The 15,677-nt window shown below is 40.8% G+C and overlaps 2 protein-coding genes and 1 long non-coding RNA gene across 7 annotated transcripts in view; 2 read left to right on the top strand and 1 right to left on the bottom strand.

Moving 5' to 3' along the window:
• Window positions 1-320: 320 nt before the first annotated feature.
• LOC106614018 (uncharacterized) lies at window positions 321-1,233 on the top strand. The gene is made up of 4 exons (XR_006757145.1): window positions 321-407; window positions 568-747; window positions 850-903; window positions 1,118-1,233. It is a non-coding gene; the product is annotated as an uncharacterized lncRNA (long non-coding RNA).
• Window positions 1,234-1,273: 40 nt separating this feature from the next.
• LOC123723809 (uncharacterized) lies at window positions 1,274-7,115 on the top strand. Its single transcript, XM_045688779.1, has 3 exons — window positions 1,274-2,977; window positions 3,115-3,781; window positions 7,032-7,115. Exons 1-3 carry the CDS (start codon window positions 1,525-1,527, stop codon window positions 7,057-7,059), a joined length of 2,148 nt encoding a protein of 715 aa, XP_045544735.1. The 5' UTR covers window positions 1,274-1,524; the 3' UTR covers window positions 7,060-7,115.
• Window positions 7,116-14,014: 6,899 nt separating this feature from the next.
• osbpl1a (oxysterol binding protein-like 1A) overlaps window positions 14,015-15,677 on the bottom strand; it is a 45,298-nt gene continuing 43,635 nt past the window's right edge. For all 5 annotated transcript variants that reach the window (XM_045687549.1, XM_045687547.1, XM_014216537.2 and 2 more), the window contains one exon: window positions 14,015-15,427. In XM_045687549.1, the coding sequence (XP_045543505.1) occupies window positions 15,325-15,427 (103 nt within the window). In that variant the 3' untranslated portion in view covers window positions 14,015-15,324. The remainder of the gene's footprint in view (window positions 15,428-15,677) is intronic.

The raw sequence follows: 15,677 nt of genomic DNA, 5'->3' as shown, positions 1-15,677 counted from the left end.
ACATTGTAACAGGAAGGTGTTCCTATGTGGTGTCAGAGCTCTACCTACTGTTCAATAAAGTGCTGTCAATTAATCCTGCACTTCGAATGAGCTGTTTCACTTTTGTGCTGACAACATCCGTTTTGTGGCTTAATTTATGTCCTTATGAAAAACTTAACCTTTTCTATAATTAGTTGGCACCATTTTGAGGTGGTGGGGGCAACTTCAGATGACATGCATTGTGATCTAAAGCTCTGACGACTTTCCCACGTGTGGGCCATGCCCGTTATTATGACGAACTGCATAATTGTATGCTTATATATTTTTTACTGACGTATTACATTGTTACCTCTTGGTAAATTCATGTGACAACATATTTCTTTGCATTTGGAATACGGGAATAGAAAAGAGGACGTTTTTTTCGCAGAGTAAGTTAACCTAGGCCTACTTTTCAGACAAACACAGACAACCTTGTATAGTTGCACGTAGAAATTAAAATGAAATATTCTCAGAAGCTGATGTGTTCCTTATATAAAGTAATAGTCCGATATATTAGATTCATTTAATTTATATAATATTTCCCTTCAGGAGAATTATCTCAACGAGGTGATCCTCCGTTAAAGATGTCCTACAGATATTCCGCCAAAGTGCCTCCGGGCTTGATGACTCTTTTGGAAGGCCTCAGTCGGTCCGTGGTTAAAAGACGGCCAGATTCCATCTCACAGTTTGCTACATTTTACTTCGCCGAGCTCTTGCACTTCAGGACAGGTACACATGTTTGTTGAGAATAAGTACATTTTTTAAAACAAAATATCATGAAATATGTTGAGAAAACTGAAGTAACATGTTTCATTGCTATGTTGGGCACAGAAAATCCAACTCTTGCCATCAACGACCTTGTGAGAGAATTCAATACAACTAAAGGTAGGCCTAACTAGATAATAGCCCATAATGATAAGGCCGTACCCAAGTACCAAAACAGGTACCTGAAGAGTAGCCTACTGTAATAAAAATCGAAAGTCCACGGCAGCACAAGACATTAATAAATGTGACTATTACAAATCTCCTGGCTTTGTAAGAAATCACAATTCAAAGTCAATCAAATACCGTGACCCTTATATTTATTTTTCTCTTATAGTGCCTAAGTTCCCAAGTCATAGCATTGGAGCTGTGATTGCTCCGCTGGCAGTTCAGAATGAAAGTGCCACAGCAGTGTCTCCTGGTGGTCAATATGTCCAACCATTTGGAATTTACCCTCCAGACGGGATTTTCCAAACTCTTCCCAGTATTCCAGGAGTGGAGGAGCAGGATGCTGAGCAGCCCTGGGTTCACGGCCAGAACATTTTGTACACTGGCACAACGTTGCCTGATCTATCAGATTGCAAAGAAGCTGCAGAAGCAACCTCCCTGCCAAGCCAATACCTCAATGACTCTGGCCTCCAGAGAAGTCTGCAGGCAGTTACCTCTAATGTGTCCCCTCACCCCATCTCAGCAGATCAAGCCGAAGATGTAGTCGTCTTCCGCAGGAAATCCAGGAATGACTGCATGACGGCTACCTGCGATATCAACTCTGCTGCTCCAGACCGGTGCCGGCAAACCAAGTCAGCTTTCTTCGAGAGGGTTCCACTGAGTGAGATCTATCACATACCCAATGCTGTTCTGATCAGGACACCTTCTGTACCCTGTGGGTACATGATTGTGGTGCAGTCAGACAAGGTCCCGAAGACCATAGTGTTTCAGAGAGTCTCATCAGTCAGTAAGACAATGAGGAACGCTCGAACAGCAGCAGCTTGTGGTGATGATGTCACTGGTGCCCCAGGTAACACCCAGCTTGACTGCACACCATGTTTCACCCCGCCTACAGCCCCATCGCAGGTGGTCAAAGATCAGCCAGCCACCCAATTGGTCATGCCCCTAGCGCTGACTGAGGACACTCAGCTTTCTGGTGATGGAAATAGGGATCTCCTAACCCAACCTGTTTGGAATCCACTTTCACCTGGAGATAATTCTGTTTACAAGCACATGGACATAAATATAGCATTACCTGATCCGAATGCCTACAACCCATACATCAATGAAATGATAGTGGATCAAATGAACTGGGTGAATGAAGATGTTTCAACCATGGTGTCAGATGATATAATAGCCCCTGGTAATATGGGTCCCGTCAACTCAGCACTTCAGGATGGATGTTTCCCCAGTGCAGTACCTGATGTGAACGGGTACAACCCCTACATGAATGAGATGATACTGGATAAAATTAATGGGGTGAACTTTGGTGTTTTATCCAAGGTGTCAGATGAGATGACAGGCTTCAATGTTATGGGCCCACCAAACTCAGCACCACTGGAGACAAAGGATACAAGTGTGGTGAACACTCCTGTGTGTCAACCTATTTTAGCTCCACAAGAAGCAAGTGTCCCCAGTTTGGTGTACGCTCCAACTTCAGCACAAGAAACATGTGCCCCCAGCTTGGTGTATCCTCCAACACCACAGGTAACAATTGGAGCCACCTTCATGCCACCAAGTGTTTCACCAGCAGAAGAAATAAGTGTTCCTAGTTTGGTGTACCCTCAAATTTCAGCTGGACAGGGGGCTAATATACCCAGTTTGGTGCTCCCGCCTATTTATATTGCTCAACAAATTGGAGCACTCCCATTGCTTAGCCCTCCTATTGTGCCACCCGTGGCGGGACCAAGGGCAGTCACTTTACCAAACTCATATGTACCAGATCCACAAAAAACAACAGCCACTCTGCTTTATCCTTCAATCTTGGCTCAGGAGGAAACAAGACCCCCTTCATTGCCACTCCCCCAGGCCATTGTTGCCCACCAGCATCAGTGCACTGGTCGGAATGCAGAAGCATTCCATGTGAATGAGGAGAACAGAAGAACACCCAATGTGATTCCATTGGTCTACCAAAGCATTATGGGAGTGCCACAGATGTATGTTCAACCACAACAACACCAGTTTATTCCCAGCTGGTCCAGAGAAACGCGTAAGTTGAATAACGATTGGTTGTAAAAGGACAATATAATATGCTCATACCTACCCAATGTACCAATTGTAGTTCTTCACCCTCTTTGTGTAGTTATTGTCATTAACCCACCTAACAAATCTCTATCATCCCTGTAGATTCACAAAGGCTATGTGACCCAGCGCCTACTGGCCAGAGTGCCAGTATGTGCCAGTATGTTACACCTGAAGCATGTGGTAGGAGCTGGAGACTCTGCCATCTGGCATGCATTGAGACTATGGCTGGGATGCCAACAGCTGTGGCTTTCCCAGGAGGATCTAGGATTGTGATTGGCTGTGGGCAAGAGCAAGGCTACAACCCTGACCAGGCCAACTTGCCAATGTGCCAGGACTTTGGGCCCCGTTTCAGGACCCATCACATATCTATGGGTGGTGCCAGCTCGTTTCAAACCCTCTGCCCCATGAGTGGTGCCTACGTGCCAGTCATTCCTACCTTCAAACCCACAGACCATCGCTGCTGCCAGGCTGCCCCTGATGTGATCCCTCCACATTATGTATGGATCAACAGCCCAGCTCACAGTGTTGCCTCTTACCCTTGCCCTACTCCATCATCCCCACATTATGTACTGATCAACAGCCCAACTCACAATGTTGCCTCTTGCCCTACTCCATCACCTATGCAGCCCCAGGGCTTTGCCTATGCTCCTGTCCACATGTATGGTCCCCGCTGTGAAACTGAGAATGCAGTGTCATCCACCTTCAATATGAGGACCCATGCAGGCCACCAGCAAGGGACAGCAGAACACTGCAGAGAGACATGCAACAGGTGAAAATCCATATGTGCAGAATTATTTTATTATTATTTATTATTCTGGTATATGACAATTATTTATATTTTTTGGGGGGGTTAGATCAGCTTTAATATTGTGGATAGATTGTGGCTTCCATCAATGTAATTGTCTGCATCAATTCCAGTCCCCCATATATATTTTTTGTAAATATACAGTACCAGTCAAAGATTTGGACACACCAACTCAGTCCAGGGTTTCTTTATTTTTACTATTTTCTACATTGTATAATAATAGTGAAGACATCAAAACTATGAAATAACACATATGGAATCATGTAGTAACCAAAAAAGTGTTAAACAAATCAAAATATTTTTTTATGTTGGCGATTCTTCAAAGTAGCCACCCTTTGCCTTGATGACAGCTTTGCACATTATTGGCATTCTCTCAACCAGCTTCATGAGGTAGTCACCTGGAATGCATTTCAATTAACAGGTGTGCCTTGTTAAAAGTTAATTTATGGAATTTCTTTCCTTAATGCGTTTGAGCCAATCAGTTGTGTTGTGAAAAGGTAGGGCTATCTTCTGTATACCACCCCTATTTAGAAAAAGATCAAGTCCATATTATGGCAAGAACAGCTCAAATAAGCAAAGAGAATTTACAGTCCATCATTACTTTAAGACATGAAGGTCAGTCAATGGACATTAGACCGGTGGAAATCTGTCTATCTTCTGTATACCACCCCTATTTAGAAAAAGATCAAGTCCATATTATGGCAAGAACAGCTCAAATAAGCAAAGAGAAGTTACAGTCCATCATTACTTTAAGACATGAAGGTCAGTCAATCCGGAACATTTCAAGAACTTTGAAAGTTTCTTCAAGTGCATTTGCAAAAACCATCAAGCGCTATGATGAAACTAGTTCTCATGAGGACCACCACAGGAAAGGAAGACCCAGAGTTACCTCTCCTGTAGAGGATAAGTTCATTAGAGTTACCAGCCTCAAATTGCAGCCCAAATAAATGCTTCACAGAGTTTAAGTAACAGACACATCTCAACAGCAACTGTTCAGAGGAGACTGCGTGAATCAGGCCTTCATGGTCGAATTGCTGCAAAGAAACCACTACTGAAGGACACCAATAGTAAGAAGAGTCTTGCTTGTGCCAAGAAACACGAGCAATGGACATTAGACCGGTGGAAATCTGTCCTTTGGTCTGATGAGTCCAAATTTGCGATTTTTGGTTCCAACCGACGTGTCTTTGTGAGACACAGAGTAGGTGAACAGATAATCTCCGCATGTGTGGTTCCCACCGTGAAGCATGGAGAAGGTGGTGTGATGGTGTGGGGGTGCTTTGCTGGTGACTGTCTGTGATTTATTTAGAATTCAAGGCACACTTAACCAGCATGGCTACCACAGCATTCTGCAGCAATACGCCATCCCATCTGGTTTGCGCTTAGTGGGACTATCATTTGTATTTCAACAGGACAATGACCCAACACACCTCCAGGCTGTGTAAGGGCTATTTGACCAAGAAGGAGAGTGATGGAGTGCTGCGTCAGATGATCTGGCCTCCAAAATCACCCGACTTCAACCCAATTGAGATGGTTTAGGATGAGTTGTACCGCAGAGTGAAGGAAAAGCAGCCAACAAGTGCTCAGTATATGTGGGAACTCCTTCAAGACTGTTGGAAAAGCATTCCAGGTGAAGCTGGTTGAGAGAATGCCAAGAGTGTGCAAAGCTGTCATCAAGGCAAAGGGAGGCTACTTTGAAGAATCTCAAATATATATAAATATATTTGTTTAACCATTTTTTGGTTACTACATGATTCCATATTTGTTATTTCATAGTTTTGATATCGTCACTATTATCCTACAATGTAGGAAAAAATTAAAAAAACCTTGGATGAGCAGGTGCTCTAAAACTTTTGACTGGTAGTGTGTGTGTGTGTGTGTGTGTGTATATATATATATATACACACATACATATACAGACACACACACTACCGGTCAAAAGTTTTAGAGCACCTGCTCATTCAAGGGTTTTTCTTTATTTTTACTATTTTCTACATTGTAGGATAATAGTGACGATATCAAAACTATGAAATAACAAATATGGAATCATGTAGTAACCAAAAAATTATATATATATGTATATATATATATATATATATATATATATATATATATATTACTACCGTTCAAAAGTTTGGGGTCACTTAGAAATGTCCTTGTTTTTGAAAGAAAAGCACATTTTTGGACCATTAAAATAACATCAAATTGATCAGAAATACAATGTAGACATTATGTTAGCACAGCTGAAAACTGTTGTGCTGTTTAAAGAAGCAATAAAACTGGCCTTCTTTAGACTAGTTGAGTATCGGAGCATCAGCATTTGTGGGTTCGATTACAGGCTCAAAATGGCCAGAAACAATGAACTTTCTTCTGAAACTCGTCAGTCTATACTTGTTCTGAGAAATGAAGGGTATTCCATGTGAGAAATTGCCAAGAAACTGAAGATCTCGTACAACGCTGTGTACTACTCCCTTCACAGAACGGTTAGGACATCTACTTTGTGCATGACAAAAGTAATTTTTCCAACAATTATTTACAGACAGATTATTTCACTTACAATTTACTGTATCACAATTCCAGTGGGTCAGAAGTTTACTTACACTAAGTTGACTGTGCCTTTAAACAGCTTGGAATATTCCAGAAAATGATTTCTGCCCTCCGAATTCATATTCATTATATAAATAGGCCTGTTTAATTTTGTCTGACTTGCCGTTCCAAATAAAATTGAATATTTTTTTCTCATATAATTTAAAAAACAAGTTGATAGGTGTAGGCAAGGCCATAAGCAAATAGGTAAACTGGGATATGATTAAAGAGTTAATGAAGGGGATTTTTCTACAAATAGACAGGTATTTTCCTTTCAATGGTAGCAAGATCTTATCTGCTTTTGCTAACTTTCTATAAAAATGTATTGTAGTGAGATAATTTCTCTCCTTTGGGATATGAATGGCAAGTATGTCCACTTCACCGTCAGACCATTTTATTGGTCAACTCCACGGTATTGTAAAAGTTGTAGTTTAGTGATCCAATACGTAATATAGTACACTTATCATAATTTGGTTGTAATCCCGAGAGGTTAGAACAATTAACTAGATCCTCAATGAGGTATATGACAATGTTATTGCTCTGTAATTAGTTATAATGTGTCTTGAAAAAAGTGTTGTCAGACTGTAATTTTGGCTCTAATTTATTCAGCATAACTCTGTCTAAATTCCAGGTTAACGACAGCACGCCGGCAGGAATGAACAACTTCTTTCAATTGTTCCTGAAAACTGTTAACATTCCTCAATAAAATCCTGCAAAATTATGTTGTTATGTCATGATCTACAGTTACACCCAAAGCATAGCTGCGGGAAGTAGTTTGGGATATATTTCTATTGTGTTATTGACTGTGTGTTTGTTTATTCCATGTGTAACTCTGTGTTGTTGTTTGTGTCACACTGCTTTGCTTTATCTTGGCCAGGTTGCAGTTGTAAATGAGAACTTGTTCTCAACTAGCTCACCTGGCTAAATAAAGGTGAAATAAAAAAATTTAAAAAATAAGGCATCTGCTGAACATAATCAAAAAAATTACAAAAGTAAAATATTAGCTACCGAGCTAAGCTACAATGTTATGAATTACTGTGGCTAACTGAAAATGATTTCCTTGGCAACCCGATTAGATTTTTTTTACTAAAACAAGGGTCATGCAAGCCTAGCTGGCTAATTTAGCTAGCTAGATGTATTGAATACAATCAATAAGATAGAAACAGTAGAAGTTAAATATCATTGGGTGAATACCAATATTCATATCTCCCCTTCAGGGAATGGCCTCTGGATTTTAGTGGCAGCAGGTGTTCTCACCTTCCAACTGAAACACAAAATGATCTGCAACTGCTATGCTATATGGAGTGAGCATTGATTATGCATTGACTTACCTAACCAGCTAGCTAGCAATTCTAGTTGTAAATTAGCAAGCTAGAATTATTGTGTTTGTCTCTGGAACTTGTATCTGAACAGTAGGACACACCTGGTTAGTTTGCTAACGTTAGATAGCAACCCAGCTAGAACATACAGGTGAAGTCGGAAGTTTACATAACCTTAGGTTGGAGTCATTAAAACTCGTCTTTGAACCACTCCACAAATTTCTTGTTAACAAACTATAGTTTTGGAAAGTCGGTGAGGACATCTACTTTGTGCATGACACAAGTCATTTTTCCAACAATTGTTTACAAACAGATTATTTCACTGTATCACAATTCCAGTGGGTCAGAAGTTAACATACACTAAGTTGACTGTGCCTTTAAACAGCTTGGAAAATTCCAGAAAATGATGTCATGGCTTTAAAAGCTTCTGATAGGCTAATTGACATCATTTGAGTCAATTGTAGCTGTGCCTGTGGATGTATTTCAAGGCCTATCTTCAAACTCAGTGCCTCTTTGCTAGTCATCATGGGAAAATCAAAAGAAATCAGCCAAGACCTCAGAAAAAAAATTGTAGACCTCCACAAGTCTGGTTCATCCTTGGGAGCAATTTCCAAATGCCTGAAGGTACGACGTTCATCTGTACAAACACTAGTACGCAAGTATAAACACCATGGGACCATACAGCCGTCATACCGCTCAGGAAGGAGATGCGTTCTGTCTCCTAGAGATGAACGTACTTTGGTGCGAAAAGTGCAAATCAATTCCAGAACAGCAAAGGACCTTGTGAAGATACTGGAGGAAACAGGTACAAAATAATCTATATCCACAGTAAAACGAGTCCTATATCGACATAACCTTAAAGGCCGCTCAGCAAGGAAGAAGCCACTGCTCCAAAACCACCATTAAAAAGCCAGACTACGGTTTGCAACTGCACATAGGGACAAAGATCGTAATTTTTTGAGAAATGTCCTCTGGTCTGATGAAACAAAAATAGAACTGTTTGGCCATAATGACCATTGTTATGTTTGGAGGAAAAAGGGGGAAGCTTGCAAGCTGAAGAACACCATCCCAACCGTGAAGCACGGGGTGGCAGCATCATGTTGTGGGGGTGCTTTGCTGCAGGAGGGACTGGTGCACTTCACAAAATAGATGGCATCATAAGGCAGGAAAATTATGTGGATATATTGAAGCGACATCTCAAGACATCAGTCAAGAAGTTAAAGCTTTGTCTCAAATGGGTCTTCCAAATGGACAATGACCCCAAGCATACTTCCAAAGTTGTGGCAAAATGGCTTAAGGACAACAAAGTAAAGGTATTGGAGTGGCCATCACAAAGCCCTGACCTCAATCCTATAGACAATTTGTGGGCAGAACTGAAAAAGCGTGTGCGAGCAAGGAGGCATACAAACCTGACCCAGTTACACCAGCTCTGTCAGGAGGAATGGGCCAAAATTCACCCAACTTATTGTGGGAAGCTTGTGGAAGGCTACCCAAAAGGTTTGACCCAAGTTAAACAATTTAAAGGCAATTTTACCAAATACTAATTGAGTGTATGTTAACTTCTGACCCACTGGGAATGTGATGAAAGAAATAAAAGCTGAAATAAATCATTCTCTCTACTATTATTCTGACATTTCACATTCTTAAAATAAAGTGGTGATCCTAACTGACCTAAGACAGGGAATTTTTACTAGGATTAAATGTAAGGAATTGTGAAAAACTGAGTTTAAATGTATTTGGCTAAGGTGTATGTAAACTTCCGACTTCAACTGTAGATAGCTAGCTAGCTCAGTTACGCTGTCCATGGTGCTGAAAGTCTTATAGAACTGGCGTCTTGAGCGTTGTCCATGTTGCTAGAAGTTGACTGGCTGACTTTGATCTCTAGCTAACTAACATTAACAAGCTGGCAGCTGTACAGCTGTATAGCAGAAGTAGCCGTTCTGGCCACAGAGAGTTACCCATCTGCAAGAACTATAATCTTGCCTATGGGAAGCCAGCAAATAAGAACACCACAGCCTCGTACTCAGAGAGTCCAGCATTCCGCTCAGAGAGACCATCACCTCAACCAGAGAGCCCAGGCAGCACTCCACCCAGAGAAGCCAGCACTCCGCCAAGAGAAGCCAGCACTCTTCTCAGAGTCCAGCACTCCGCCCAGAGAAGCCAGCACTCCACCCAGAGAAGCCAGCACTCCGCCAAGAGAAGCCAGCACTCTTCTCAGAGTCCAGCACTCCGCCCAGAGAGACCATCACCTCACCCAGAGAGACCATCCATCACCTCACCCAGTGAGACCATCACCTCAACCAGAGAGCTTAGCTCTACACCCAGAGAAGCCAGAAACCCAGAGACCAACAGTCCAGCAAGACAGCTATGTTGAAATGGCACGAAGAATATGGCACCCTGCTACAGCCAAGCTAAAACAGATAAGGCATCATCTGCTGAACATAATCTGCTCAAAAATACATTAATTCCTTCTTTGTTATTATCATAAATATAATTATTAGAAATACAACCTATTATCATTATGAGTTCAGTTTAATAAGCTACCCAGGAAAGGGTTAAAATTTGCACATAAATATAAGTAGTCGCAGAAACAAAGTTCATGAGATTAGTGATTAGCTAATCTTAGATAATATTAACAAATCAATCAAATGTATTTATAAAGCCCTTTTTACATCAGATGATGTCACAAAGTGCTATACAGAAACCCATCCTAAAACCCCAAACAGCAAGCAATGCAGATGTAGAAGCACGGTGGCTAGGAAAAACTCCCTAGAAAGGCAGGAACCTAGGAAGAAACCTAGAGGAACCAGACTCTGAGGGGTGGCCAGTCCTCTTCTGGATGTGATGAGTGGAGATTATAACAGTACATGGCCAAGATGTTTAAACGTTCATAGATGACCAGCGGGGTCAAATAATAATAATAATCACAGTGGTTGTAGAGGGTGCAACAGGTCAGCACCTCAGGAGTAAATGTCAGTTGGCTTTTCATAGCCGAGCATTCAGAGTTAGAGACAGATGGTGCGGTAGAAAGAGAGTCGAAAACAGCAGGTCCGGGACAAGGTAGCACACCCTGTCATCAGGTCAGAATTCCTTAGCCGCAAGCAGAACAGTTGAAACTGGAGCAGCAGCACAATATAACGTCTATAGAAAAGACAGGAATGTCCAAGGGGGAGGTGTTGCTGTATATATTCAGAGCCCTATTCCTGTAAAGCTCAGAGAGGATCTCATATATCTCATTATCTCATTATTCCACAAAAAAGCTTTATGTGGGGAAAAATTGTGTAGGAAACATATTTTCCAGGCCATTAAAGCTTGTTGGTGAAACCTAGTCAATTTAGCAGGTAATCTTTCAGGAATATAATTACATTTCAGTAAAAATTGAAGACCTCCCAACTTATTAAATACATTATTTGGAATTAAATACCATATTGAATCAGTATTGATCAAACATCTTTTCAACCAGTTGATCTTGAAAGTGTTATTTATGTCAACATAATCCAACACTTCCAGACCTCCTTCAGCTCTTTTATTAAAAAGGACTGACTCCCCAAGAATCATTGTGAAAGAATTGCAGGCCTTGGTGGCGTCTTGGGGTCACCAGGTTTCAAAAAGCACCATCAGACGCCACAACCACAGGCTCTTTGGAAGGGTTGCCAGAAGAAAGCCCTTTCTGACCCCAAGACAGACGCAAGCGCTTGGAGTTTGCCAAACATAATTTAAATTATGACTGGAAGAAGGTGCTCTGGTCAGATGAGACCAACATTGAACGTTTTGGTCAGATACAGCATCAGCATCGAAACAGAGATGCATACAATGAGAGGCACCTCACACCCACGGTGAAATATGGTGGTGGGTGTTACGTTCCCCAGTTTCTGTGTTGTGGTTTGTGTATTATCATGTATGTATTTCAGGAAATGGATTCCTGAAATTCTCTACAAGCAGCTGATTGGTCAATCAACATTGATTGGAGAGCTGATATTTACTTTCTTTGCTTTGGTTCTGTTGGTGCTGACATCTTCAGGACAGGAATACCGGTTTACTTAACGGAGGAATAAACACATGTTCATCATTGGTGTTTTTAACTAGAATGGGGGAAAATGCACTTTATTTATTTTCGCACATTCGCAGTCATACATCTCTCATAGGGCATGACTGTACCAGTGTAAGAACACAACATTAGTCCACATGCCAACAGGTTCCGTCCAGCCCCTTTTCCCCAAACTTACCGTACAAGGAATAAATTCCCAGTAAATGGTATTCTCTGCCTTTTTGTCATCCTTGCTCACACCTACACTTCCATACCTCTTTCACACCACGAAGTTAAGTTGTAGCAGGGTGTTGCGTTCCCTCTTTCTAGAGGTGTGCGTAACAGTGGGTCAGTGATGTTTTGGGGCTGTTTTAATTCCAGAGGTTCAGGGGCACTGGTTAAGATTGATGGCATAATGAATTCCACCAAGTACAGGCAATTTTGGCTGACAATCTTGTTGCCTCTGCCAGAAGGCTGGGACTTGGCCATAGGTGGACTTTCCAACAAGACAATGACCCAAAACATACCTCAAGATCCACACAAATGGTTCAGTGACAAAATCAATGTTCTGCCATGGCCATCTCAGTCGCCGGACCTCAATCCAATCGAAAACCTGTGGGTTGAGTTGAAGAGGGCAGTTGATCATCTCAAACACAAGAATGTGAACCATCTTGAAAGGATCTGCAATGAGGAATGTTCCAAAATACCTCCAAATGTGTTTATTAACCTTGTCAAACATTACAGGAAAAGACTCCATGCTGTTATCCCCTGCCAGAGGTGGTTGCACTAAGTTCTAAATGAGTGCCAATAATTGTGAAACCTTGATTTAGTTAAATTTATTTTGTATTAAATAATTGGATGATTTTGGTTGGTTCCATTGAAACATTAAAGTACAGTATTTCTCATCTTTGTACATTGCAAATCAGGGGTACCAGTAATTTCAACCCACTGTATATACAGTGCTTTCGGAAAGTATTCAGACCCCTTGACTTTGTGGTACAGCCTTATTCTAAAATGTATTTTTTTTTTATCCCCCTCAATCTACACACAATGACAAAGCAAAAACAGGTTTTTAGAAAAGTTTTATTACAAATAACCTGAAATATCACAAGTATTCAAACCCTTTACTCAGTACTTTGAAGCACCTTTGGCAGTGATTAAAGCCCAGAGTCTTAGATATGACGCTATAAGCTTGGCACACCTGTATTTGGGTAGTTTCTCCCATTCTTCTCTGCAGAGCCATTCATGCTTTATCAGGTTGGATGGGGAGCATCGCTGCACAGCTATTTTCAGGTCTCTCCAGAGATGTTAGAAGTGTTCAAGTCCAGGCTCTGGTTGGGCCAATCAAGGACATTCAGAGACTTGTCCCGAAGCCACTCCTGCATTGTCTTGGCTGTGTGCTTATGGTCGTTGTCCTGTTGGAAAGGGAACCGTCGCCAAAGAGATTAAGAAGTGTCACCAGAAAGAAACCACGACTACAGCCACGACGAAGAAGCATGGAGAGGTCAACATATCAATGGCAAGAATCATGGAAAAGTATTTCATCCAATACAATATCGTGCGCCATGCTGTTGCGCTCAGTGAAGCAATCATCAAGAGTGCCCCTGCCAGTATCCTATGTCAAGACTACAGTTACCAAAATAAAAGAGTAGCACACTAATATATATATTATAAACTGCCAGTAATTTATTGGGTAAAATCACCAAAGTTTTGGCATCACTGTGCCTTCAGGACTACGGTTACCACCATGGATTACCGACCCACCATCAGTGCGCATACGACTACTCGCCTGTTTGTCAACCTCAAATAAACCTGTGTAATTGCGCTGCAGAGCACCCTGCCTCGTGCCATACGGGTGGATAATGGTGAGGACTCACACTACTGGTCGTTAGAAGAAGCAGACACACAAATCCTGTGGGACTTCGACAGCAACTAACTGCTTGAATGAAAGCAACAACTATCCACCGGACAGGGATTCCTATGGTCTGCGATGAGATACGTGCCTGTCGATGTACCAATGGATGAAGCCATGACACCTGTCCACTCCGCCGCCTACGTGCCATTCATGATGGAAAATGATGAAAGGAGGGCTCATAGGCGTCATTGCAGTGCACCCCTCAAAAGGCTCGCACCAAGGTGGATATTTATCAATTAAAAACAAAAACAAAGCACTTCTCTCAATGTTCTCTATGGAACATAGATTGGTGGTTCTTGAAGTCAGAGCCATGCCAAAAGTAAGGCATTTCATTGACAAAATGAACAAACCTGTTTACATTTAGAAGTTAGTTATTTTATTATACTCATTATTTACAAAGTTAAAGGGTCATGTTAATAATTGGATTGTACTACCTCTGCATACATTTTCCCACAACCTCAAAGTACCAGATAACTTGGTAACAGGGTTTCCCCCCATATAATCATGATACAAGGTCTCATAACCATATTACACTAGCCCTATTGTTAAATGACATAACAGTCCAATAACTTAGATTATTCTCTATTATGACCCATGCCCTATAGGATCTCTTCACAGTTGAAAAGAGGAATGTAAAAGGACAGCTGTTAGAGAATAGACACGGATAATCCTCTGTTTAGATAGTTGCATAGCTTACTGCTCTGAAAAATTTAAAGGAAGAAGAGAATTGTGCATAAAACATGTAACTACCATAACCTGTAGAAAAGTGTGCCCTTGAGTTAATTTTCTCCCGCAATGATTGTCATGAGCAGATCTTGAAGTAGTGTTGATCATAATTATCTAAGCAGTGTTGTAACGTTCAATAGTAAGCATTGTACCAGTATTTTTTTCTTCCTACAATCAATGGAGCAACAGACCAAAATATTAACAATCCACTGTGTTATGCATCAGTCAATCCGTGCCCTCACAAATTAATGTGAGCATTGATGGACTAAAAAGTCATGGGAATGAGGATCAGCAACAATTGAGCTGTGGGAGTTTACTAAAATATAAGTAAAGAAAGTGTTATAAACTAAATAAAAAAATCCCACCCTCTGAGAATATGTACATTATGTGAGTGCAGTTATTTTTTGTAACAGAAACATTTTATGAAGTTGTTAACACAAAACAGCTGTACATTAAGAGCAACATATTTAGTGTGTGGATACTGTATGTTCCTAAAGGGCCAAGGTTGTAGGATTGTGCAAATAGAATACTGTATGATAGATCACAGCATACACAATCAAAACACTGCATCATGAAGTTAAAACAAAACAGCGACTCAAATCATGATCCCGTCAACCAAGCTACAATGGAGTGAATACACATGCTAAAAAGTAATAATTATCTAAAATGGCTGCATGAAATGTGACTGAATGCTACATTTAAGCATGTTTAACAGCTTAATATTTTGTATTACAAAATCATCAATCATTGTTATTTTCATACACAGTATTTTAATTGTAATAAATTAAGGCTTTATTGTATTAATCTCCTATTTGCATATTGGCTGTAATTAACTGGTCTAAAAAAAATATTAGTGGAATGGAATCACATAATAGATAAGGAAGTTGACGTGGATAAGAATAAATCTCACTATTCAAGGAATGTCCATTAGTGTCCATTAATAAATATCAGGTAATAGGGAATAGTTGCGGTCCCAGTACCCAGTGGAGAACAACCAGTCCTGGTAGCCGTTGTGGGGATTCTGACCCTGATGAAACCACCTGGAGATACAGAAGGGATACAGAAGGGATACAGTGAGCATGGGTGGGTGTGTCAGGATTTCATCATGTCATTTTATGAATGAGAGTTAGTATCTACATTACATTTAGCTTTGCATAAGTAAAAAAAACAGTATGTCTAAAAAGATAATCAGGCATTGGTTATGTGTAATAAATAGTCAGTGGGTGTGTATGCAATTATTTCCAATTTGAGATCAGAACTGATGCATGCACAGTATGTATTATCACCAGT

This window comes from Salmo salar, chromosome ssa10, assembly GCF_905237065.1.
Source record: "Salmo salar chromosome ssa10, Ssal_v3.1, whole genome shotgun sequence".
Classification (NCBI taxonomy): Eukaryota; Metazoa; Chordata; class Actinopteri; order Salmoniformes; family Salmonidae; genus Salmo; species Salmo salar.
Note: the sequence above shows the minus strand (reverse complement) of the source record. Positions and strands in the feature narration are given on the sequence as shown.